At 41.8% G+C, this 27,234-nt stretch overlaps 1 protein-coding gene across 2 annotated transcripts in view; it reads right to left on the bottom strand.

Moving 5' to 3' along the window:
• The window catches only part of ADAMTS12 (ADAM metallopeptidase with thrombospondin type 1 motif 12), a 286,218-nt gene that overhangs the window by 70,110 nt on the left and 188,874 nt on the right, over positions 1 to 27,234 (bottom strand). For both annotated transcript variants that reach the window (XM_044233048.1, XM_044233057.1), the window contains exons 11-13: positions 25,905 to 26,050; positions 21,302 to 21,471; positions 8,493 to 8,626 (exon numbers count right to left, since the gene is read on the bottom strand). In XM_044233048.1, coding sequence (XP_044088983.1) covers positions 8,493 to 8,626; positions 21,302 to 21,471; positions 25,905 to 26,050 — 450 coding nt within the window. The remainder of the gene's footprint in view (positions 1 to 8,492; positions 8,627 to 21,301; positions 21,472 to 25,904; positions 26,051 to 27,234) is intronic.

Below are 27,234 nucleotides of genomic sequence, written 5' to 3'. Positions count from 1 at the left end.
TTTGGAGCCCCCTAAGCTCCCTAAGACCCCTTGGCTGAACCCCAGCCACCGTGAGCTTTCTCCTAGGAGCCGAGACTGACTTCATCCTGCTCTGGACCTGATCCCCTCCCAGGGCTCTGCCCATCGGCCCTTCTCCGTCACCTTCTTTCCCTCACCATGAGCTCTTCTCCTAAGCCAAATCTCTCCCGCCTGAAAATCTCCAGGCTGGAAAAGGGCAGTTAAACTGGGGGCGTTCAGTAGCATCAGATACCAAAAAATCATGACACATAGAAAGTCATGAAACACGCGAGCCTCCGCCGGAGGTCTTGGTTGCTTGCTCTCTGGCAACAGAGAGAGGGAAACTGGACCATATCCTACTAGTCAGACATCTCCTTGCGAAGATGTGGCTAGGCAGTTTTTTCCCTACTTCAAACATAATTCCCTTCCTTGTTTTATTTTTTATATTTCTAAGTTTGTGTTTTCATTCCAGGAGAATTTCAGGTGTACACCATAGTGACTAGGCACCTCCACAGGGCAGCCAGTACCCGTCACATCTCCTTTCTTGTTTTAGAGCCAATTCCAATCCACTGAAAGGAAGAACAGTTTGGATTTTTAAATACACCCTCCCTTCACCAGCCGAAAAGAGAATTAATGGCCAGTGACAGGAAATACCTCCATTCCTCAAACTAACTCTCTCTTCAGCTCCAAGGATTGTGCTACTTGACCCAGCTGGGAAAAAATAAAGTGCTAAGAGATCAAAAAATTACTCATGCTAATCAAAAGAAAGAGAAACTGTCAGGATGTGTACTCAGTCATGAGTAAAACGTCAGCTCTTCAATGCGCCGTGTTTTCAGCAGGCTGGAGCATATGCTGATGAGCTGATCTGTACACATCGTAGCCCCAGAGGCCTTCATTCCTTCACCGATTTGGGATGAGCCAGGATATCAACCCTGATACACAGGAACATTAAAGTGTCTTTTCAAATCTCTACCAAAAGAGGATAGATACAAATGGGAAGAATAACATTAAGAAAGCCAGGAAAACAACCACGCTGGGCTCATCTCTCTTCTTCAGCAGCATCTGCCCGCATACTTGGGGATGGAGGTGGGGGCCGGGGGAGGGAGACCCCACAGAGAACGTCCCACAGTGTAGTCAAGGGGTTCTTGCAGAGACTGGAGACCCCACAGAGAATGTCTCATAGTGTAGTCAAGGGGTTCTTGTAGAGACTTCACTCCAACTGCTTCTCCCGTCATCGGCCCCCAGCCCAAGCAACATTGAGTTCAATGTCTACCACGAGGCCTGGGAAGACATGAGCTGGTCATCCTTGCTGCACATAAAACAAAAGGGCTCCCAGGGGAAAACAAATAGATGTCACTCAGCTTTTCGCATCCTATGCTCTGGCAAGGGACCCATGACAGTATTGTCTTTCCACCTTCAGCAGAATCAGAGGTGGCTTTCCTGCTGCCACTGAATGTGGACAATGACTCCAGCCAGGATTTCCTCTGATGGGACTCCTCGTGTGCCCAACTGCCACTCCAGTGAGCAACATCAAAAGAGAAATCCTTTAACTTTCCCATTATATAATTTCTTTCTTTAACAAACAGCTTTTTGGGGCACCTCAGTTGGTTAAGTTGGTTAAGCATCTGCCTTTGGCCCAGGTCATGATCCCGGGGGGTCCTGGGGTCAAACCCCAGGTCCTGCTCTCTGCTTCTCCTTCTCCCTCTGCCTCCTGCTCACCCTGCTTGTGCTCTCTCTCTCTCTGTGTCAAATAAATAAATAAAATCTTTAAAAAAGAATACCTAAGGAACTCCTGTGAGTCCCAGTTTCATCTTTAAAAAAATAAAATTAAAATTAAAAAAATAAAGAACAGCTTGATTGAGGCATAGCAGATATAGAAAATACGGTACCAATTTAACACAAACAACTTGACGAGTCTGGATTCACACAAATAACTGTGAAACCAGCACTCCGGTCAAGGTTACAGTCATATCCCGCCCCCCAAATGTTTCCTTGTGACTCTGTGTGTGTGTGCTAAGAACTTCGAACGGGGGATCTACGCTCTCAAACAATGTCTAGGTGCACAGTACAGCGTGTTAACCATTGGCACCACAGCCATGGGGATACATAGGCCTTTGCGTCTTGCCTGACTGAAACTTTGTACCCACTGAACAACAGCTCTCCGTGGTTCCCTCCCCTCAGCTTTTGGCAATCCCTGCTTTATTCTTAGCTTTTATGAGTCTGACTATAATAGATTCTCGGGTAAATAGAATCCTGTGGAGTTCATTCTTCTGTGAGGGGCATGTTCACTTAGCGTAATGTCCTCCAGGCTCAGCCCTATTGTCGCAAATGGCAGGATTTCCCTTTTCTCAAAAGCTGGGATGGAACAAAATTCTGTCGTAGGGCTACAACACGGTACCGACCACATTTTCTTTGTCCTTTCATCTGCTGATGGACGTTTGGGTTGTTTTAATTTCTTGGCTGTTGCAAATAATGCTGCAGTGAACGTGGGAGAACAGACATTTCTTCATTATCCTCATTTCAATTCTTCTGGATACACACCCAGAAATCTCATGTCTGGGTCTTCTGGTAGGTTCTATCTTTAGTTTTTTGCAGGAGCCTCCGTATTGTTTTCTATTGTGGCTGCATGATTGTGCATTCCCACCAACAGTGAGCAGGGTCGCCCTTTCTCCACATCTTCAGCAACACCTATCTTTTGGTTTTTTGAAGACAGCCATCCCAACAGGTGTGAGCGGTATCTTATGGTGGGTTTGATTAGTATTTCTGTGATGTTTAATACTGTTAAACACCTTTCCACATACCATTTCTATGCTTTCTCTGGAGAAATACCTATTCAGGTCCTCCGCTTGTTCTTCTAACCGGGTTATTTGTTTTCCTGCTCTTAAGTTGTTGGGAGTTTCTTACACATTCCAGATATTAGCCCCTTGTCATATATTTGGTTTTCAAATATTTTCTTTCACTCTGTAGATTGCGGAGGACCTGACATTCTGGAGGGAGATGTGCTCCAGACAAACTGATAAGAAGATGTTCAGCAAATCACTGAAATGGCCAAAACAGCCCAGGGAGAGCAAAGCGGGTTTGGGACAGTTTCTGAGAGAAACCAGCGAGGGGGCGCACTTAGGACAGGGAGCAAGACTACCAGGCAAGGTGGAGGACTCCGCGGGGATTCACACAGTTGAATTTCTTGAAAGAAGTTGCTGTGGCTGATATCGAAGTGATTACTGCCTATGTTCTGATGGATTCTGATGGATTCCTGTCTCACATTGAGGTCTTTTATCCATTTTGAGTTTATCTTTGTGTATGGTGTAAGAGAATGGTCGAGTTTCATTCTTCTACATATAGCTGCCCAGTTTTCCCAGCACCATTTATTGAAGAGACTGTCTTTTTTCCACTGTATATTTTTTCCTGTTTTGTCGAAGATTATTTGACCATAGAGTTGTCCATATCTGGGCTCGCTACTCTGTTCCACTGGTCTATGTGTCTGTTTTAATGCCAGTACCATGCTGTCTTGGTGATCACAGCTTTGTAGTAAAGCTTGAAATCAGGTAACGTGATGTCCCCCGTTTTATTTTTGTTTTTCAACATTTCCTTAGCGATTCGGGGTCTCTTCTGATTCCATACAAATTTTAGGATTATTTGCTCCAGCTCTTTGAAGAATACCAATGGAATTTTGATCGGAATAGCATTAAAAGTATAGATTGCTCTAGGCAGTATAGACATTTTAACAATGTTTATTCTTCTGATCCAAGAGCATGGAACGGTCTTCCATCTTTTTGTGTCTTCTTCAATTTCTTTCATGAGTGTTCTGTAGTTCCTCGAGTGCAGATCCTTTACCTCTTTGGTTAGGTTTATTCCCAGGTATCTTTATTCCTCTAACCAAAGAGGTTAGGTTTATTCCCAAGTATCTTATGGTTCTTGGTGCTCTAGTAAATGGAATCGATTCTCTAATTTCCCTTTCTGTATTTTCATTATTAGTGTATAAGAAAGCCACTGATTTCTGTACATTGACTTTGTATCCTGCCACGTTGCTGAATTGTTGTATGAGTTCTAGTAGTTTGGGGGTGGAGTCTTTTGGGTTTTCCGTATAAAGAATCATGTCATCTGCAAAGAGAGAGAGTTTGGCTTCTTCATTGCCAATTTGGATACCTTTTATTTCTCTTTGTTGTCTGATTGCTGTTGCTAGGACTTCTAATACTATGTTGAACAAGAGTGGTCAGAGTGGGCATCCTTGTCGTGTTCCTGATCTCAATGGGAAGACTGCAAGCTTTTTCCCATTGAGGGTGATATTTGCTGTGGGTCTTTCATAGATAGATTTGATGAAGTTTAGGAATGTTCCCTCTATCCCTATACTTTGAAGCGTTTTAATCAGGAACGGATGCTGGATTTTGTCAAATGCTTTTTCTGCATCAATTGAGAGGACCATGTGGTTCTTCTCTCTTATTAATTTGTTGTATCACATTGATTGATTTGCAAATGTTGAACCATCCTTGTAGCCCAGGGATGAATCCCACCTGGTCATGGTGGATAATCTTTTGAATGTGCTGTTGGATCCTCTTTGCTAGGATCTTGTTGAGAATCTTAGCATCCATATTCATCAGTGATATTGGTCTGAAATTCTCCTTTTTGGTAGGGTCTTTTCCTGGTTTGGGGATCAGGGTAATGCTGGCTTCATAGAAAGAGTCAGGAAGTTTTCCTTCTGCTTCAATTTTTTGAAACAGCTTCAGGAGAATAGGTATTATTTATTCTTTGAAAGTTTGGTAGAATTCCCCAGGGAATCCATCAGGTCCTGGGCTCTTGTTTTTTGGGAGGTTTTTGATCACTGCTTCAGTCTCGTTATTAGATATTGGTCTATTCAGGTTGTTAATTTCTTCCTGATTCAATTTTGGGAGTTTATAGTTTTCTAGGAATGCATCCATTTCATCTAGGTTGCTTAGCTAATTGGCATATAACTGTTGATAATAACTTCTGATGATTGTTTCTACTTCCTTGGTATTCGTTGTGATCTCTCCCTTTTCATTCATAATTTTATGTATTTGAGCTTTCTCTCTTTTCTTTTGGATTAGTGTCACCATTTCTATTCTAAGATGTATACAGTAGGTTGAGCATAAGAGCAAAAAAGTGTTGATTGGGTCTACGATCCTGGGCTGAGAGGTGGACAGAAGGCTAAGAGAAGTCTGGGGACAGCCGGTGTGACAAATCAGGACATCTGGGCTGCTCAGGAAGAAGTTGAAGCCAGAGCCATGGGGACTGGGAGAAAAGGGGAGACAGAAGAACCTGAAATCAAGAGCTGGTTCTCAGGAGAAAGGACTGGGGGGCAGGCGTGGGACTACCTGCCCACAGGTTTGCAAGCTTATGCCATGCCATGCCATGCTTGTGATTAAAAACAGGAGATAGCCTGAAAAGTCTAAGTTTAAATTCATATCTTTGATAAACTAACTTAAAGAGTTTAGTACAACTCTTTTAAAAAATGGGAGAAGGGCATCAATAGACAGTCACCTTCTAGAACAAATTCCGTTCTGATCAAGGCCTGGTGACTCTCCTGACAACAGAATCTGCAAGTCTAATGAGCCAAAATGATGGCAAATATCATCATTTCAAAATGGACTGTTGAGTATATGAATAAAAGCAAATTCTACGAATGTTTATGTGAAGGTGAGCAAACATATTTTCATACAAAGGTGAATTAGATACTACAGTTTTTTCTTATGATGTATCTTTTTATTTCAATATCTGATCAATGACCTTTGAAAAAACTGTAGTAAATGAGTAAGACAACTAACAAAGCTGGAAGTAACCACAACCTGGATCCTTGGAAGGTAAATTGAATTTAGGCTATTAAGGCAAATTTAACTTGACATAATGTTGAAGCTTAAAAACTTCCTCAGTGTGGTAAAGAGAGAAAGTGGGTAATTAAAGCTTCTAAAAAGTCCTAACTTGTTTCCAAAAAGAGGAAGTCAAGCTGAGAGACTGTAGCCTCTTCTATTCAGCTCATTTAATTGGCTTCAGGAGAGGCACCCAAGATCCCTTAGGTTTTGTTCAGAACGCCCCCCAGAGGTGGATGCCAGTGGATGCCGCTGCCAATGGACCCTGCCAATCATGGACTAAAGCTAAGACTCAAAAAATAATGAGTTCATTAAATTCATTGTTGGCTCTGTTAAGATACAAGCAGGAGGTATAAGCAATTATGAATAAAAAAGGGGGGGCTTAACCTACTGTTTCTGATAAAAGGAGGAGGGGGGCTCTGTATAACCTTAGTAGAGAAATACTGTTTTTGGGTAAATCACACTGGAGTCATTAAAAAAGTCTAGCAGCCGAAGGAGGGTATAGAACTGACTAAAAAGTCAAAGATTTGACTTGTCTCCAAAGAAAAGGAGGGAATGTAAGGACCTATTTAGAAACTGTCCCTGCTCCCCTTCCCCCAGGGGATTTACAGGTAACAAAGCCCAGATACAAAAGTGGGTCAGGCCAGGTGGAGACATCCGATCAGTGGGGGGGCATGCATACTGTCTCCCTGGTTATCAAGGAGTATGAGCCCTGCCCTTTGGGAGCCTTTTTGGCGCCAATCCCAATCAAGGTGTAATAGGCTGGTTCAAATGTCTACTAGGATAAATTGTAACTCAACTGGTCACCTAACATCACTGTGGAATTTCCTGTGTGTGTTACAATCTCATTGGCCACCTGTGCGTGGCCAGACCTGACCACATGGCCTTTGCCCTTAAAAGCTAGTCTGTGAAGTGGAGAGGGGTCACTCTCTTTTGTAAGAGGTGCGGCCCCGAATGTTCGGTTAGATTCTTGATGCTTGGCGCAAAATAAAGCTTTGCTTGACCTTCAATAAAAAACAACAACAATGAAAAAAACGCGGTGTTCTCTGTCTTCTGCTAAAGATACCATTGCTGTGCTTGCAAAGGTATTCAGGTCTAACAGATCATTTTAACATCACATTCATTTTATAGTGATTAAGGTCCTCAGCCCTAGCTGCATGTGGCAATTACCTGGGAAATTTTCACAATTTCAGTGCCCAGGCCCCGAATCCCAGAGGTTCTGAATCAACAGGTTTGAGATTGAGTCCGGACATCACCTGTCTTTAAAAGCTATTTGGGTGATTCTAATAGGCAGCCAGGCCTGAGAACCTATTGTTCTGCATAGCGATGCTGCTGTTTTGGCCTGACTTAGCTAGATAAACCTCTTCCCACTCTGGAGAACAGATCTAACTTGAATACATATTAATTACTTTTGGCTCTTTATAACTACAGAGCTAATTGGTAAGGAGTCTGAACGAGAATTTCATCTGAGTTCTTAGAAATGTAGAGTGTGATTAGGACTAGCTTTTAAACTCACTCATTCCCGGGAATTGTCATGTTGCCTCCTATATTTTGGTCACTACTGGAATAAATCAATAGGCGACTTCACGGTGATAAACGTATCTTTTCAGGGTGCTGAACCCTTATGGGCAGGAGCCTTCTTCTGTGGCAGCAATTTAATCCAGTGGGAAAAAAATTACAGTAAACATTTGTTGAAGAAACTAAAATGCATCAGAAATTTACTGTGTGCCAAGGACTCTGTTATGTTAGGGGCTTAACATACCCGTCTTTATTTAACCTAGTTGACACTAACTAGGAAGATACATTAACATCCTAATTTTAAGAAAAAGAAACTGAGTCTCAGCAAAATGTCTTGAGTTATATGGTTGGTTCACAATGGCATCAAGTTCACATTCTAGAGCCTGAGACCTAACCACTGTACTTTCCTAAGAGCTAATTAGAACTTTCTACATTGATTTATTGATTAAAAACACCTTTTCTTTAAACTGACATTTATGCTCAGGTGTTGGGTCACAAAACTTATTCATCAAGTCCTTGCAAACTAAACTGTGAGCACCAGAGAGGAGTTCTTCAATGGGCTGCACACATAAAAGCATGGACAAATCAGGTCTCTCTCATTTCCAAAAAGGCGGAGTTGATTAATGGAGTCAGTGTGGAAAAGTTAAATAGGAATCAGAAGATCTGGTTGAAAAGTTCCTGTCAAGTCATCTCTCTTCTTATGGTAGATTATTCTGGTAATCAATGGAGAATTACATATAAAAATGCTTTGCACAAAACACTACGCAAACTACTGTTAATTTCAGCTTTTTCTCAAGTTTAAGTACTCTGCTGGCAAGTAACCAATGAGTAATTTAATACCACAAAAATAATCAGGGTCAACTCTTCCTAATAATTCTTCCTTTAAGTTGTTGCTTCTTCAACTTGACCTGTTCTATGCCTAAAATGACATTACAGAGCACATCAGGAAGTCAAGAAAGACCACAGCAGGAGTGAAAGCTTTCAATTCCAAACTGTTGACTCTGATCAAGACTGTCAAGTCCAGTCTCGAAGATCACATACTAAAAAAAGGACCATATGTCAAAGTCACAAAAGAAAGCTTAGAACATATGACTTCCTGAATTAATAAAAACCATGATTTAATGAAGTTGTAGATTAAGGAAACATACCCAATACCTTACATATGCCATTAATACAGACATTTCTGCTGTTGCCACCTTCAAAGCAAGGGGTACCATCAATGACAGCATCCAGCATTTTCTCGGAAAACTGGCCATCTATGGGTCGGCAGTAGAGCTCACAAGGATGTGCTGGAGTGAAAAAGAGACAAATCCTTGCAAATTAGATTTTTTAGTTCAGCACCCTTCCTATAGGATTCTTCTATACTCATTACCCCCCATAAATCGCTTATCTGGAGATTCCCATCTTTCACTCTCCCGTGACACATGTTGAAATGTAGGCTTTTTCTCTTTCTCCAGTTAAAGGGTTTTACAACGAATTAAATTGGGGAGATTGCTTTAAAATGCTATGCTCTTTGTTATAAACAATGCAACCTTTCAATCAAACATGGAACTGTGCTTGTAAAATGAAGGTGCGGAGCCTCTGGGGCTAACCTAGAAAAGAAGCAATAGTAACCAGTGCTGCCAGACTCCAGAGAAGTGTGGTGCCCACCCACCATCTGCTGCAAAGAAGCAGACCTCTAGGGAAGAGGCAGGCCCCTCCCCCAGGGCCAGCTCTCTACAGCAATGATCATGACCCCACTTCCAGCGAGTATTTTCCTTTATTCTCCTCAAGTTCAACAAGTCCCTGGACACAAATTTACAAACACAGAGAAATAGAAAGCCTGAGTTTTTGCTGAAGCTGAAGCCAACGAGCTTACCGTAATGGTCTATCGCACCATGCTCTCTCCTACCACGAATACATTCTAGGGTTCAACTTTCTATTCCTTTGTGAATGAGGATAGGGTGATTTCCAGCACAGGAACTGTTCTAAAGATTTACTTAATAAAATTAGAGTACCAGAAAAAAAATAGATAACTTTGAAAAGATAAATTGCCTTAAAAATTTTAACAGTAAGGGCACCTGAGTGGCTCAGTGGGTTAAAGCCTCTGCCTTCAGTCCAGATCATGATCTTGGGGTCCTGGGATCGAGCCTCACATCGGGCACTCTGCTCAGCAGGGAGCCTGCTTCCTCCTCTCTCTCGGCCTGCCTCTCTGCCTACTTGTGATCTCTGTCTGTCACATAAATAAATAAATAAATCTTTAAAAAAAAAATAAAAGCTTGAGAATGTCTTCTTCAGAAAGGTCCTCCTTGGGAAGAATCTCATTTGGATCTGTTTATTGGGATTGAACTTGAGTTTCTGGCAGATGTGACCAGCTGAGGGCTCAATGAGACCAGCCATCGACCATATGCCAAGGACCCACCCCGTGTGGATGCCGGTACAAATACCCAGCTAACACAAAGCCTAGGTATGGCTCCTCAAGAGCGCAATGATCCATTTGGTAAAGAAATAAAAGCATAAAACACAAATATAACTAAGAGCAGAAGCTGGAGACAAACTTGAGACAGAGGTCAAGAACACCTTTTAAAGCTCAAAGGAGAAAAATAAAAGCAAAGAAAGAATACTGACTTATATAAAGAGCAATGGATAAGTTGTCTGAGAAAATGACAAAATCAAAATGAGTTGGAGAGATCACAGCACAAAGCACCAATGGAAAAGGGCCACAGGCCGGGGGGTAGGAGGCAGGGACAAAGCAAGACCTGGGATGACTGTAAACCTTTATTCCTGGCAGTGTGATTAGCTCTGTCACTGCCTGAACTGGAGCAGAAGTACTTAGAGGGAGCCACCGAGGCTCAGCTCTGCTCTCCTGGAGATGCAATCATCAATCCATGTGGGCTGAGTCTGGAGAATCATTTCATGAAACCCTGGGCTATTAACTAGAAGGACAGAGGCAGGGAAAGCACTGTTAAATGAGAATTTGATTCGAGCTTTAGAATTTGGATTTGAGATACTGTGTTTGGACACATAAAGCAAAAAGAGAAAGCTGCTCTGAATAATTCTGGAGCTTTTCTAAAGGAGTTATCTGTTCCAACCTGCTGAAAAGGGCTGGGCCTCCAAGCGCCTAGGGTGCAAACTTAAGAAGGCTCACTCTCAGGGGTTCTAGAAATGGGTCCTCCAAGCATCTAAGCCCCCATCCAACGGCAGGCGTTGTACTGAACTCCAGAATGGTGAAGTTCCAGCGTTTGCCTTAGTTTTGCTCCCTCTGGGTTTATGATGTTTGACTCACTCCCTGAAGGGAAAAACCATCCAGAGACTTTCGCTAGTCTTGTTTATATGGTGAGTTAAGAGGAATTTTGCTTAATAATAATAATAAAAAAGCCAACATAGCATTTGCACACTCTCGCAGATCTTGCTGTGCTTCATAGCAGTTTCCTCTCATGTTAATTATTGCAACCACCCCATGGTGTAGTTCTTTTCTTAGCACCATTTCATAGATGTGACACTGAAAAACGAAGATTCCCGAGATCTCACAGTGTGAGTAGCAGAGCCAAATCTGGTGCCTTAGCTTAGAGCCCACTCTACTAAGCCCTAAGCAACAGGCACAGCATTTTCTTTAATAGAAACTCTCTAACATCCACTCTGTATGTTACTAGGCAATGCATTTATTTACAGATCGTGTTGGTAGAATTCCAGTGGGACTCCATTTTAATATTCTCTCACAGGGCTTAAATATAATGAGAACCACCAGGCTGTGGAGTCACGGATTTCTACAGAGAGCGTATATAAAAGCTTTAGCTCATGAAAACCCAGTATTTCCTTGAGAAATTTACTTAAGCTTTCTGTGACTCAGTTTCTTCATCTGAAAAACAGGGATAATAATTCCCACCTTGCAATGCAACCGGTGAGGGTTAAGACGGAGATCGAATGTGGAGCACTTGGCATGGGGTCTGGTCCACAGTCATGATCTCGGTTTTCACGTCTTTACCATGAACTCTATGAATTCTAAAGGTCTCACAGCTGCTCCCCCATGCCATGCTTCTATCACGTCAGTCTTCTCCAAAGACACCTATCTTGTAATGCTGATTCAGTTCTCCTTCCCACCCAGAAAAATCTTTCCTGAAAGAGCCTCTTTGCCTTCAGATTATTCTGTTATGCCACTTCTAATCAGTTCTACAGTAAACCCGGACTTTGTTTTACTATTTCTTAAAGAATTTGTCTTGTCAGTTTATCATACAAAATTCTAGATCTTGGTAGGTCAGCAAGTGGTTCTGTGACTTTCCTTTACTGCCCCTCTGGACCAGGTTCGAAGCTGTTCTGCTCATACAGTTACTGCTGAGGTCCTCACTGCTCTACACTTCTGAGACTATGGACTGGACAAGCTCCTTGACCAAGCGGCAATGTCCGCAAGGGCCCTTTGGTCCTCTGCGCATTAACCGGCCATGGCTGGCCTGCTCAGTGTGTGAAGGAGAGGACAGAACCTATGCCTGTTGAGGACTCCAGTACATGGAGGAGGTGAGAATAAGAACAGTCTGGGGGAATCTGCTTCACACGGCTTGGGCATCAGACCCCCAGCGATTCGGGTCTCAGGTCTGACTCCTATATCTTGCCCAAGGCCGCCTCGGTCTCTAGTCTACTTGTCGGAGGGGCTTGTCGGAGAAGAGTATTAAAACCTCTCATGAGGCATCTGGCATAGAGCGGTGGCTTAAATGTGGCAGTTACTACCATCAACATTTCCCAAGGAATACTAACAGGACCTTACTCCTAGAAAAGGCTTTTAATGCACATTCACTAATTAACAGACATGACAGATGTCAACACTGTTAGGGAGAAAATTTTGGATCAAGTGGCAAAGAGACCATCTCGATCCTGAGAGATAATCTTCAACTCAGTCATAAAAAAGGTTGATATCCAGGATCTATAATGAACTCCTCAAACTCAACCCACATGAAACAGACAAACACATCAAAAAATGGGCAGAAGATATGAACAGACACTTCTCCAATCAAGACATACAAATGGCTATCAGACACATGAAAAAATGCTCATCATCATTAGCCCTCAGGGAGATTCAAATTAAAACCACATTGAGATATCTCCTTACACCAGTTAGAATGGCCAAAATTAACAAAACGGGAAACAACATGTGTTGGAGAGGATGTGGAGAAAGGGGAACCCTCTTACACTGTTGGTGGGAATGCAAGTTGGTGCAGCCTCTTTGGAAAACAGTGTGGAGATTCCTCAAGAAATTAAAAATAGAGCTTCCCTATGACCCTGCAATTGCACTCCTGGGTATTTACCCCAAAGACACAGATGTCGTGAAAAGAAGAGCCATCTGTACCCCAATGTTTATAGCAGCAATGGCCACAGTCGCCAAACTATGGAAAGAACCAAGATGCCCTTCAACGGATGAATGGATAAGGAAGATGTGGTCCATATACACTATGGAGTATTATGCCTCCATCAGAAAGGATGAATACCCAATTTTTGTAGCAATATGGATGGGACTGGAAGAGATTATGCTGAGTGAAATCAGTCAAGCAGAGAGAGTCAATTATCATATGGTTTCACTATTTGTGGAGCATAACAAATAGCATGGAGGACAAGGGGTGTTAGAGAGGAGTAGGGAATTTGGGTAAATTGGAAGGGGAGGTGAACCATGAGAGACTATGGACTCTGAAAAACAATCTGAGGGGTTTGAAGTGGCGGGGGGGGTGGGAGGTTGGGGTACCAGGTTGGGGGTATTATAGAGGGCACGGATTGCATGGAGCACTGGGTGTGGTGAAAAAATAATGAATACTGTTTTTCTGAAAATAAATAAATAAATAATAATTTAAAAAAAATAAAATAAAATAAAACAATCAGTTTGAAGGGGAAAGTCCTGATTAATATAATACTAGTCAAGTTTGTTGATTCAGTATTTTTCCAGTTTTATTGAGATATGACTGACATATAACATTGTATAAGTTTAAGGTGTACAATGTGATGGTTTGATACATGTATATATTGCAAAATGATAACCATAATAAATGTGTTTTTATTTAAAAAAAAAATGAACCTTGACCTTAGTGATAGAAGTCAAGGTTGTTCGTTGCAGCAATTAAATGTTTATCCAGAGAGAGAAGGACAGATCCATGAAGGTGCACTTCCATTATGTCGTTTTGTATATTCAGAGTCACTATGCAGTCACTAGGGCAAATGAAGTAAGCCACAATATCATGGCATTCTGCTAATGAGCACAGCAAGTGGCAGGATTGACCAGGCAGGATTTCATCTGTGTCCCAGCTAAAACCTGCTGTTAGCAACGGTGGCCTCTAAGGAATGAGTGAAGCAAGGGATGAGAATTTATTTTATTTCATTCTATAACATACATGTGCATGTCTCTTAAGGAAACATACATTTCTTTTAAAAATAACATGTTGGCCATCCAACAAGAACACTGGAAAGGTCTCCTTTCTTCTGTGATAAAACACATCTGCAAGAAGAGAGGCCCTCATTTCAGGTCTTCTTTGCATTTTGCTCATGTGATACGGGACTATTATGACCCAAGGTTAGACAGGTTAACTCTAGTCTACTTCATGGAAGAAACACACATTTCTACTGAATCTAAGCATAGTGGTCCATGGAGTCTTAGGAATAATCCAATAAAGAATCTTCAGGCAATAACAACACACAGACCTCCTGCTCCCACTATCCCAGAGCTCACACACCTGTGACCCACAGGGGTGCCTAAGGCCAGAAAGAACCCTGTGCTTGAGAGCAGTAGCACCTTGTTGAATGGAAGGTGGAGGGTCATTTCAGCACTTTACAAGCCTGACCCTGAAGTCCTACTTCCCTGTCCTCTCCTCTGACCTTTCTCTTCCATGGTGCTTCAGGTACGTCATTGGGTTGGCCTAGACACAGGCCTCTGTAGAAGGAGACAGGAGTAGCAACAGATGCTCTGAGCTCTCCACCATCATTATAGTATCATCACAGTCTGTCCCAACCCCTTGGATTCCATAACATCCACAGCATTGAATGTTTTCACTGTCTCAGATTTATTCATCTGCCCTGACACTTCCCTTTGGATCACAAGATTTTCTTTTTCTCTATCTTTCAAGAGCTTTCAAACCCATTTATAATTCAGCTAAGGGAAGACTTTCGGGCTCATTTACTGGTGAACTCTCAGCTTCACTCTGTCTGATTAATCCTCTCAAAGGAAGTGTAAGGAACTAAATGAACCTAATGAATCAACGGTTGCATTTTCATTTCTGGTGAAACAGGATGGCTCAAGAGTTTTGGATAATGATTTTCAGAAGTGGTCATTAGAAGCCAAAGATAAAACTTGGTAAGAAGGATAAAAGTATTTCTTAGGTCAAGGAAAACTTTTGATGCATTTCATATTTTGTAAGTAGATTGCTAGTAGAGTTTCACCATTTAAACAAAAATCCAGTTTCTACACTCCATCTTTAGGCAGGGCTCCCCCAGTATGAGCCCCAAAGTTGCTGGCCAGGACGTGACACTTGGCTGAATGCTCTACATCACTGTCTTGAAGCTTTTTTTTTTTTTTTCTTGAAAGAAAGAGAGTAGGAGCAGAGAGCAGAGGGAGAGGGAGAGAGAGAATCCCAAGGGGGCTCCATGCCCAGTGCCGAGCCCAACATGGGGCTGGATTTCACAACCATGAGATCCTGAACTGAGCCAAAATCAAGACTTGGACGCCTAACCCACTGAGTTACCCAGGCAGCCCTTGAAGGTCTTAATTTTATATTTGAGCTTGTGTTTTCTAAGTGAGGTCTCATAGGACAATGAAGAGCCTGCATGAGCAGAAGACATGGGTGATATGCACGTCTGCTGTTTCTTGCCAGATTTTAAGAAATACTAAACCTTAAGCAAAAGACACAACTTAAGATGTTTTATTCTTGGGACGCCTGGGTGGCTCAGTTGGTTAAGCAGCTGCCTTCGGCTCAGGTCATGATCCCAGCGTCCTGGGATCAAGTCCCATGTCGGGCTCCTTGCTTGGCAGGGAACCTGCTTCTCCCTCTGCCTCTGCCTGCCATTCTGTCTGCCTGTGCTTGCTCTCTCTCTCCCTCTCTCTAATAAATAAATAAAATCTTTAAAAAAAAAGATGTTTTATTCTTGTAACAAGTAATATTTAATGTAACAAAGAAACTCAGTTTAATAACAAGGCTCAGATCAGCTTGAAGGAAAAAACATATAAAGTTCTTACCAAAAACTCAACCAAAAATCAAACAATTGCTAAGACTCTGTAACTTTGGCAGATCTAAACTTGTACATTCTTGGCAAGTTTCTGATATGGCAATATTATAATCCCTAAATATATCAAAATATAATATTAGTTAAACAGAAGAAGGCATTAAAATTAATACATTCTACAATAACTGTGGAGCTATAAAAACAAGAACAGAGGTAATTTTTTCCAATAAATTAAACCTATTTCACTGATGTTTTAGGTGAGGCTAAATGTAGTAATATTTTCCATTTGTTATATATTTTTATGTTCTGTCTTTTGATGAATATGTTTAAGAAATGTGATACTACCTTTGGAATTACAACTTAAATTATTTAAGGACAATTTTGTCATAATGCTTACAAGTTTAGAAAAACCTGGTTTTCAAGGATTCAAGACAGATCAGTTTAACAAAGCTAACATTTGTCACAATGCCAGCTGTTGGGGCTCTTCTCTCCGGACCAGAGTTCCTTGGCCGTGAGATCATCTGTTCCTAAAAATAGGAACATCATCTTGGGTAAAATTCAAAATGCAATGCGTGGTTGTTAAGGACAGAACCTTAGCCTAGTCTGTTTTACTGGTTAACATTGAGGCTGCAGTCAGGCCTGGGCTAATTCTTCCTGGCTCTACGCTATAGTCTGCATTTAGGCAAGCCACTTAAACTCTCTTCATCTAAGAGCAAGTCCAGAAAAACTGGGACAAACCCCTACATTTCCTCCTATTATTTTCTTGTGGAGAGAAAATCAGGAAAACACATATAACATGCTGGGTGGAGGGTCTGGCCCAGAGCAAAGCCTGACCTAAGTCTAATACAAGCTCTTCCCATTATCAGTTAGGAGACAGTTTCACTGAAAGTAGCAGAAATTGTTTTTTCCTTGTCTGAAGCAGGCGGGACTTTATTTACCCCCAAAGACGGGAGATCCACAGGCAGGAGTTTAAAGTCATCCTCCCTCCAGCCTTCCTGCTCAGCCACTCGATGTGGGGTGTCCACTTTCTGGATGCACTGTGACTGCTCTACTCCCCGCAGGGTGAATGGCAGGAAGGTGAGGGGGTGAGGACAGCTCCGTTAGTACCCTTGTAACGGAGTACCCTCCGTTGCAAACCCTTGCAGAGGCACCTGCACAGCTCAGTTGGTGAAGCGTCTGACTCTTGATTTTGGCTCAGGTCATGATCTCAGGGTCCTGAGGGGGAGCCCTGCGTCAGGCTCTGCATGTACACTGGGCATGGAGTCTGCTTAAGATTCTCTCTCTCCCTCTGCGCTCCCCCTTCCCTCCAGAACAAAAACAAAACCAAAAACCCTCCCAAGCCTTACCCTGAGGGGCCTCCATCTTTACCTCTTTGGTCAGATTTGGATATCCCCGGAATATGAGTTTGTGAGTCTTTTCATCTTCTTTTATTGTAGAGGAAAGTGAGGGCAAAGAGGGTTGGGACTGGCTTTGGGCTGTCTGCCAACAGCATCCATACTATTCCATCATTTCCTAATGATGGAAATGAAAGCCATAGATTCCTAATCTGTCAAATGAGAGACTCTAGCCAGAAGATCTCCTAAGCTGCTCCCCATGCTTACATTCTCTTTAAAGGCTGTTCCTATCAAAAGCCCAAGTATTATTGCAATAAGCTCCATGCACACCTCCCAGGCCGGGTGTGGGACTGAGCCCTCCTGCTTGTGGGACCCTCGATTGTCACCCTGGTTTAAAAAACCTTCCTTATCCAAGGACTCTCACTCCTTCCCTAGGCAGACCACATCCAGTGACCGGTCCAGCTGGGGCATAAAGGACTGGCTCTCTCACCTCAGCCTGGCCACTCTGAAAGTCTCTGCCAGGTGCAGAGCTCCCCGTGGGGAGGGGTATGGCCTTTGCTGTGCATGCCCTGCAGGTCAGCTTTCCCCCTGCATACTTGCTCTGCCTTCCCTCTCCTTTTCTCCCACAGCTGCTGAACCTCCTGCCTGCTAGTGCTGGTTTCCGAGTCCGTTTCCTGGGGAACCCTAACTGCAACGATTCCGGAAAGATGTTCCTGAAGGATCCTATTCCAGGAGGAGCAGATGGGGCCTGACTTCACATCAGAACCCTCCACCTTTGCTGGAAGCCTCACTGGCATCGAGCATTACTAGGGCTTAAATATCTGGAAGCAACAAGTTAAAAATTAGCCTAAATGAATTTGGGCTAAATTGGGTGTTCTGAGAAAGATGAAAATCTAAAAAGAGAGAGATTCCAGGAAAGCGACAACACTGATAGCAGGCTCTGGTCATTTCCTAATAGAAGAAGTAGGATAGATAAACATTTCTATTAACACAGGCTAACAAAGTCCCTGAGAATCTGCATAAATTCATTTAAATATATATCCATCATCTATCTATCGGCTTCTTAGTCAGACTTATGCTTTAATTCCAGCTCTATTGTATAAAATCCTATAACCTTGAATAAGTTATTTTCACCTCTGAGACTAAGCTTCTTTATCTCCAAGGCTAGGGAGGGGGTAAATGAGAAAACATAGAGTGAAACATAGAGTCACATGCTTATATAAATACTGGTCAGAAAATGCAGCTGATCAGGGCAGCTCTTCATGCTGGTGCCTACATGAAAGTGATCAAGGGGAGTGTGGATAGTCTTTTTGTCAGGAGTGCTGGAAAAGTAAATGTCTACCTTGGAAAGTTGATCTAGATTGATCTAGTAGTTTTCAAATCTTTTAAGCAGAATAATTACTTTTCTTTTTTCAAACAAGAACTTGCAACTAATGTAAAGTCAGGATTTTATGAAGCAAAATTTTGTAAGGTCAAGGATATAGTGGTTAAAAATAAGTCAGTGGGATCTAAAGAAATCATTAAGAGGAACAGAACATTTTGAAATCAAGCCTATGGATGGCAATTACAGACTTACGTTGGCTGCAGCATCTAATTATTTCCTTTGAGTTTTTTTGTTGCACAATGTTGAAAAATCTCAACTCACAGGCAAACAGTTGCAAATAACAGTTTAAAGCAACTCAGCCTGCAATCTCAGGATATTTCTTAATTAAATTGTGTTGATGGGAGACTTTCATTATAAGGTCTTCTAAAAGCCAAATTAATTTGACTATGTATGTAAGTTAGTGCACCAGTGGTCTTTGGTATATTAAAGCTTGAAACATAATATTTTTGAGTGTAAGCATTGTTCTTCATTGCACTTTGATTTTTTTTGACATATGATGTTCAATTAGCCAGCATACACTACATCATTAGTTTTGATTAGCATCCAATGATTCATTAATTGTGTCTAACACCCAGTGCTCAGCACATCACATGCACTTTTAAAGACTAGTTTAAAATTTTTTTGAAAAATGAAATTAGGGGCTCCTGGATGGTTCAGTGGGTTAAGCCTCTGCCTTCAGCTCAGGTCATGATCTCAGTGTCCTGGGATCAAGCCCTGAGTCAGACTCTCTGCTCAGCAGGAAACCTGCTTCCCCCTCTCTTTCTGCCTGCCTCTCTGCCTACTTGTGATCTCTGTTTGTTAAATAAATAAATAAAATCTTTTAAAACAATGAAATCAAAATCAAGCATTTTTGGAAGCCCTGGGGTTCCATGGAAAACTCTAAAATTTGATGGAGTTTCTATGCTTATTCCAAATTGCTTGAATCTATGATTCTCTTCTGTCATTAGCTAGTTAGCCCAGCTGCTCAAAGTCATTCACCAAGACACTTATCACTGTCCACCACATGGGTTGAAAACCCTGCTGTGCATTTACTTTATCCTCTGGTAGCTTCTGGTGGTGAGGCTGGGAGGGTGAAGTGCTCAATGCCTGGCCCAGAAGAAATGCTCCATGCATGGTGTTGACATGAATGACCTACTTCTGGTCACCAACTAAACAAATAACAACTCTGTAGGGTAGAGTTTAATGAGGAAAATAAATCAGTGTGTTTGCTCAAGGCGGTAGCTACCTGGATTAGCAGCTAAGTCACTGTGCTTCAGGAATGGTCCCAAAGCCTGCAGGATACCACCAGGATGGGGGAGGGAGACTTCCAGCCCAAGTGGATAGTGAGGTCAGCAGATGGCCCTCAGCTGAATCCCCCCTGTGGTTTACACAGCATCAGTATCAGTGACAGATGCAAAACGATCCCTCCAAAATGAGTGAAATTTATGTCCACTTTGATGACTCGTTTCTTTGGTACCTATTTTTCTGCTATGTGATACGCAGGCATATGACAGATGCTTGGTAAATAAATGAAAAGCCAAGGCAAATCACATCTTATTAGTCTAAGTCCAGCTACTGGAGCTGTCAGAATTCAGCTCAAACCCCACCCTGCATCAGGCAAGGAAGGGACCCCAAACTAAGCCCATGTCCCAATCCTGGGCCAGCTATGCTCTTTTAGTTCAGGAAGGTTGCTCATTTAGGGTGTATAGCACTACTGTCCCAAAGAGCTCCAACAAAATAGAAAATGTTCAAAATATAAAGACAGGTAGTTCTAATTGGATGTACCTTTCATCATTAGTTGTGTGTGTTTGTATGTGTGTGTGAAAGCTCCTGTGCACACGTGTACATGTGTGCGTATACATGTGTGTGTCCACATGACTATATACATGAGTTCTGCTATATTCAAGCACCTGGATAAGGAAGCTGAAAAGTTGAATTAATAACCAAATGACTCACACCTGTAGAGCACGAATGATGCCCAACGATGTGGGGGCAAGGAGCAAATGTGGCCCATGACAACCAAACGCCATCGGGGTATTCCAGAGACCCCAAAACGACAAAGCTCTATTGAGTCTTTCTTTCAAAAGCAATTGGCTATATTATTTTTTAAATAGTCCAAATACATAATTTTCATTCACATGATTCCTCTTGTGTTCTATCACACTGAAATGACAGAAACTTAAAAAAAATCATCAAAAATTTTGCTTATTCTTTACTCCCTTGACTCAAATCTCCTTAGCTCAGGAAAATTTTCCCTCTTTCATTGTCTGCTTGAATAACAACACATTGCATGGATATTTTTGGATGCTAATCTGTACCTAATGGTTAATGAGTCTTCTTCAGTTTCAGGAGGGAAGATGTAACTGGTACTTACACAGGGGAAGCATTGTCAAAGCTTCTGGTTCATTCTGCAGCTCAGCTGTGTTTCCATCCCCTGATGAGCATCCTTTAGATGCTTGATTTTACTTTTTACACTTCTTATACTCTCCTGTACATAAAAAAATATTGATTTCTGGCCCAGAACTGGCTTGCATTTATTTCTGATGAAGGCATTCCTACCATCCTGGTTTCCTTGTGTTTTTCTCCTGTCAGCTGGAATGACTGATTTTGTTTTGAATGCTTTCCCTTTTCCTTCTTCCAGTAGAAAGACCTCTCATGCTTAACAATCATTGACACTTCTTAGTAGTCTTCTGTGAAATGACTCCAAACCTACAATGATCTTCTCTGAATTTCTGCCAAAATTATAATCAGTTCACACACTCATCAAGGAGTACTTTTCATCAGTAATCTAGTACCACACTCCTCCTTGCCCCACTGATGGCTTAGAGGCACCTCCCAGGTTCTGAAGTGAGCTGCCACGTTTGTTTGATAAGCTCTTTTAATTCCCACAGAACCCAGCACTGGATGGGTATCTTCAGCCTTCAACATGTACTGGTCAACCTAACCAGGCCAGCATTTTCACTCTTTAAATATAAAACTCCTCCTGGTGTAATTCTCTCTCTGTGGAACTTTGCAGGGAATCCCAGGGCATCCCAGGGCATCCCAGATGTTCTGACATAGAAACGCTCCTACTGTCCTATACTGTCACAGCTCCTTACCTGGATTAAAAACTGGAAACCAGTGGTAGAGCTCATTCTTGTAGGGAACGGTGTCAAACTCACTGCACTGCATCTGCCGGAAGGTGGGCACGTCTGGGCGACAGGGGTGGACGTTGCACAAACGATAGCGTTTCCTCTCCCCGGTGCAGTACTTCCCGCCAAACTTGGGTCTACGCAGGAAACAGACAAGCTGTTTGTTTCCTTAGAGGCTACCATTTTTCCTTTAACATCCCTTGGCATCTGGTCATGTCTGGTCTTGGCCAAACCATGCCCTGCTCTACCCTCAAAACTAACCTTTTACCGAAATTCTTCCAATTTCATACATTTTTTGACTGTTGTTGTTGCCCAGGACCATTCAGTTCCAGGTCTGTAGTTGCCTAATTTGAAACAGTGAGTGTATCTTTTCTACTTGTATATCCCCCCCAGCCTCCCAAACTCAAAATATACACTGAGAAGGGATGCATCATTCTCCCTCCAAAATCTGTTCCTCTAATTCCTGTTTAGCAAGTTAAAAGTGGTCAGATTGCAAAGCCTCCAACCCCTGCCTTCCTTTGACCCCACCATCCAGTCCATCAGCTGCCCAATCATCAATCATGTCTTTGTATTTGTTTTCTCCTCTTTGTTCCCACAATCACGGAACTAGTCTAATCCTTCTCTCTCTTCCTGTCTCCCCTCTACCCATCTTTGCCCCTCATTCAATCTACTGTATACATCTGGTTAATTTTTATGACTACTTTAATTACTTTAGTTTCTTATTTAAAAACCTTTTGTGGCACCCAATGACCACAGAACTAAGTCCAGCCTCTTTAGCTTAACATTCAAGGCCCTCATGATCCTGACTTAATTCATCCTAACGACCACTTCTCAACCTCCCCTTCATTCCCATACATTTCCAGTGACACAAGCTGACTTACTTACTATTTCTCTTCCATGCCCCTGCAGAGACCTCCCCCATCTTAAATCTCTGTCTACCTGCTACCAAAGCTTTCAGGACCGAATAATGCTATACCTCCATCATAAACTCTTCCCGGGTTTCTGCCAGAAGTAAACTCTTTCTCTTTTCACTGATGCCTGATTGTATCTACTGTATGCATTTACTCTACTTGTGACTCCAAAACACAGTTCACTGATGATCCAATCTAAGCTCTATGTCATCTATAATTTCTAAGTCATATTTTGAGTACAGAAGGCTCTTAATAAACACTCAGTGAAAAGATAAGTTAACATCTTTTAAAATAATCTTTCTCCACCCTTTTTTTTCCTTTGCAATAGACACAAGGGCAATAACAACCTTCCCAAGAGGATCAATTATTCATTCAAGAAGGGCAAAAGAAATAGAGCAGAACTGCTGTCACAGAAGAAGAGGGATTCTCTGTCCTTTAAGAAAGCTCCAGGCAGGGCACCTGGGTGGCTCAGCTGGTTAAGTGACTGCTTCAACTCAGGTCATGATCCTGGAGTCCCAGAATCAAGTCCCACATTGGGATCCCTGATTAATGGGAAGTCTGCTTCTCCCTCTGACCCTCCCCCTTCTCATGCTCTCTCTCTCACTCTTTCTGTCTTAAATAAATAAATAAAATCTTTCTTAAAAATTAAAAAAAAAAAAGAAAGTTCCAGGCAATCTATGTATGTCTTCTTGTCTCCACCTCACTGTGTCTGAAATTGGAAATTGTTTCTGCTTTTGCAGTGCAGCAGAATGGGGTCAAATACCTGGGGGTTTGAACTCTGCTTTACTTCTTATTATTAATTAGATGATTTTGAACAAGTTATCTTATTTCTCTAGACCACAATTTTTTTTATTTGTGTAATGAGCATAATAGTTCTTATCTCACAAGATGGGAGGACTAAACAAGACAATGCACATAAAGATTTAGCAGAGTAGCTAATACAGTGTAAGAGCTCAGTAAATGATATCATTGTTGAATTATTGTAAGTATTAATCAACAAGTATTTATACAATGTGTTCCACATCATTTCTAGGGAGGACAGAGTCCAAAAAAAAGGTCAACCCATGCCCTATGTTTCCTAGAAGCTTATAATCTTGAGGAGGAAAAAAAATTGTCTATGTAATAAATAGGAGAAAATTTAAAAGCAATTATGTATCCCTGACTGTAAGTACAGTGAGAGTTTGAGGAAGGGAGCAAACAGTGGAAGTCAGGCTGATTGGAAAGAACTCACAGAAGAGCTTTCCTGGAGAAGAGCCTTAGAGGATGGATGGAAGTGGCTTCTCGGTGCTAAGACAGAAAGCATGCCAAGTGAGCAGGCTCGATGAAATCACATTCTAAAAGCACAGGGAAGTAGGACATCTTCCCAAAGTGCCCAACTGATAGTTGGAGAGCCAAGATTTAAGCCCTTATCCTCTTTAGTCCATATCCAGAGTCCTCATCCACTGTTATGCTGCCTGACCATGTGGTCTAGGGGGACAGAGACTTCAAACCCTGGCAGTCTTATTCATTTCTGGCTGCAGTTGTCTTCTCATGAGGTTCTGTTGTACTTTGCTCTCCTTAAGCGCCCATGAGATTTCCTATATTTCCCTCCCCACCTTTCATTATGTGGTTTGAGTAGCCTTCTGTTCCTTGAACATAAAAAAGCTTTGACCAAACCAGTTCACCTTCACTGACTCCATGTAGAAGGTAGTAAGAATTGCCCATGATATCTGAGGTTAGATCTGTTTCCCATTCATAATGACAGAGTGACATTTTATGACTTGGCTCCTCTCCAATCCATTTCCATCCAACAAACATCTCTGAAAGTCTTACAACCTCTGCTGGCTTCTCACTAGATACCTGATCAACATCAAGAGCAGAATCTCAATGTCAGCTGATCCCACACTGGCCTGAATCCATAACCTGAGTCACACAACTGAATCTGAGGCTATGTTTCCATTGTCATTGTTCTCAACAAACTTAAGCAAACAAGCTACTGAGCTCAGACAGGGCCACTCACCTGAGGAAACTCTATGACACACTGTGTTCTCTAAGATGGGCGTTGGAACCATTTTTCCCATAAGGCCAAGTTAGAGATTCATCCAACAGTTCCTCAACAAAGATGTCCCCTTCTGACTACCACAGATCACTGACCACCCTCCCGAGAGGCTGTAGATAGTAGCGACAGAATACAGAACACGGACAACAGGTCTCAGAGCAAATCGCCTACATTTCCTAATCTCTAAAATGGAAATCATATTTCTTATCACATTGAAATAACTCACAAAACGAAGATCATCTGCAAAAACAAGAAATCCCTGGCTTCTAATTTTTGAAGCCACTGAAATCTTTTATTTAAACAAGAGCGACTTTTATTAAAGAGTAAAATTTAAAAACAATTTCATCCAGATTCCTCAAAGGTACGCTTTTATGGGTGGTAAATGAGAAAAAAGATTATAATAACTACTGTAACACCTACCATTTATTGACAATTTAATGTAGTAGGTTTTGTGTTCAACTCTTTATATATATTAACTTAATTCTTAGGAGAAATTTATTATATATCTTTATTAAATATTCAGCGTATGTATACATACACACACATATATACATAGAGTAATATATTTACTAATAAAAAGGAAAAGTGACATTTGGAACTTAGATACTTAGGAGATTGTAATCACATTCACTATTTGCCTTTTAAAAAAAGGGACTCTTACTCCTCAGTGCAGATTAATGAAAATCTAGGCCAAAGGAGCTTAACATATTTTCTACTTCCCAGAGGCATCACCTGTACACTTCTTAAAAATTTCCCAAGTATACCAGGCAATAATGAAGTTAAGAATGTCATATATATTTGGGGTGGGCGCCTGGGTGGCTCAGTCAGTTAAGCATCTGCCTTCAGCTCAGATCATGGTCCCAGGGTCCTTGGATCAACCCCCACATCAGGCTCTCTACTCCGTAGGGAGTCTGCCACTCCCTCTCTATCTGTCTTCCTCTCTCTCAAATACATACATAAAATCTTTTTTTTAATGTCATATATATTTGGAAAACAAGGGAATTTAAATTTAATTCACATAATAATATCGTTATGCAAATTTAAAATAATGAAAAACTTTAGTATCTTAATTAAAAAATTGAAAACTACTTTGTGTAATAACTTCTCTGGAACCTTTAATATGGTTAATATTAAAGCTTAAGGTTCATAAAATCCTTATCTAAATTTTTCAAAATAATTATGCTCAAAAATGTACTATTTATTAGTTAACTTAAGGGAAGATAATTATTTTCATAAAATTAAGCATTCATTATGATTCAAAGAAAGCTACAGTCTTATTAGCAGAATTGAGCATAAGTAATCTTTCACCGATAGAGTGATGTTATCTAGAAGGATTTCCCTGCATAGTCTCCTAAGACCTTTCACATGGATTATACTTTTGAAAATTTACTTATTTCTCCAAATGATGGGATGAGCGTATTTATCCAAGTTCTAGTAATCATCCAGTGCCACACCAACATTAAACAAAACAGAACCATGTTTTGAAGAATCTTCTGGTTCTCTTTAGTTTTAGGAACCCACTGAACTTCTCCTAGGAGGATTAGGCTCACTGGTACCATGTCAGCCAAGACTGGTCTCCGGTGCTCGTGGAAGGAAGGGAAATAGTTTTGGCCAGACTTACTCAGGATTGTTGCATAGCCTCTCTGCACTCTGGGCCCCAGCCCCACAGGTCCTGGAGCAGTGGGACCAGGGCGACCAGCGGCCCCAGCCACCAGGGATGCTCTCTGGTTTCTTCCCCACTGTGATGCACTTGCCAGCCATACACCACTGGAGAGGTAAGAGGTGGGAGACACATACATCATGAAAGTTCCCATAGCAAGCTGAGCCAAGAACCCTAGAAATCTAACCCAATTCTCCCCGAGCAAGCAGGCTTCCGATGGTCACACAGCATATGGAGAACAAAGAAGGGCTTACAAAAAAATGTCCCCCAAGAGTCTTGGGTTTTCGAATGAGACAATGTTAGGAACCAAAGGGAACTTTCTGCTGCCTTGTTGCAGTCAGCCAATTGGGGAATGTTCTTCTAAGTGCAGTTGGCAGATGGCATGGCAGAAGGTAAATCCACACACTGCTTCCTTCACTGGGAAAGTCCTGCTCTAACACGCATGTTGGCTCAGTCTGCTTAGCAACACAGTTGTTTTATATAATGTCATTGGTTTACTTTCCGCTGCAAGCTCCTTACCTTGCTGCAGACCATAAACAAACATTTTGCAGACTGACACTGAGATAACACTTCTCCGTAGGTAGGTATCTCAGTAGGATCTAATGTCAGCAGCAGACACAGCATCCTCTTGCAAAAAGTCTACCCGTGGCCGAAAAACACTAGTTGAAGTTCTAATAATGAGAACAATTTTTGCTTCCCTGTAACTCTATCTATTGTTTCTAGTTCTAGCTGTGGCTCAGAAAAAAAAAGCTGTCCTCTCTTCAAAGCAATCTTTCTACAGCTGTCAGCTTAGGAAGGTGAACATTAAAAAAAAAATAAATAAATAAAAAGAAAGAAAAGAAAATGCAACTTGGTTGTTTGAGGGTTTGGGCACGCTTTCTCTGCTGGTGTCCTTTCCCTCATTATTTCTGGTCACTGTGCATTCTGACCAAGTTCTAGAATCTCGGTGATGGACCCTGCCACTCTCAGGAGGCATAAAGATGCCCAGGAAATGTCTGAATCTTAGGCTCACAACAAACACAGCTGGTCTAGCTGAGCAGCACACGTGACCCTGCTCTCAAGCGGTCTGCAGGAATTCCATCCTCTGAATTCTTGGAGGTCTGGCTCTTCTCCTCAGTTAAATGGGCAGGATATCAAGAAATGTAGTCAGATCAGATGATGAGAATGAAGATAACAAGTGGCTCACGTCCAGCATCTTTGGAAGGCAGAAGCCACTGGCTTGCCTTTTCAGTTTTTAACAGGGAGGGGGAAAGAAGTCAAAATGAAGGGTGATAGTAAGCTCAGCAAATGT

This window comes from Neovison vison, chromosome 1 (assembly GCF_020171115.1).
Source record: "Neovison vison isolate M4711 chromosome 1, ASM_NN_V1, whole genome shotgun sequence".
Taxonomy (NCBI): Eukaryota; Metazoa; Chordata; class Mammalia; order Carnivora; family Mustelidae; genus Neogale; species Neogale vison.
The sequence above is the reverse complement of the archived record's forward strand: the minus strand, read 5'-3'. Positions and strand labels throughout refer to the sequence as shown.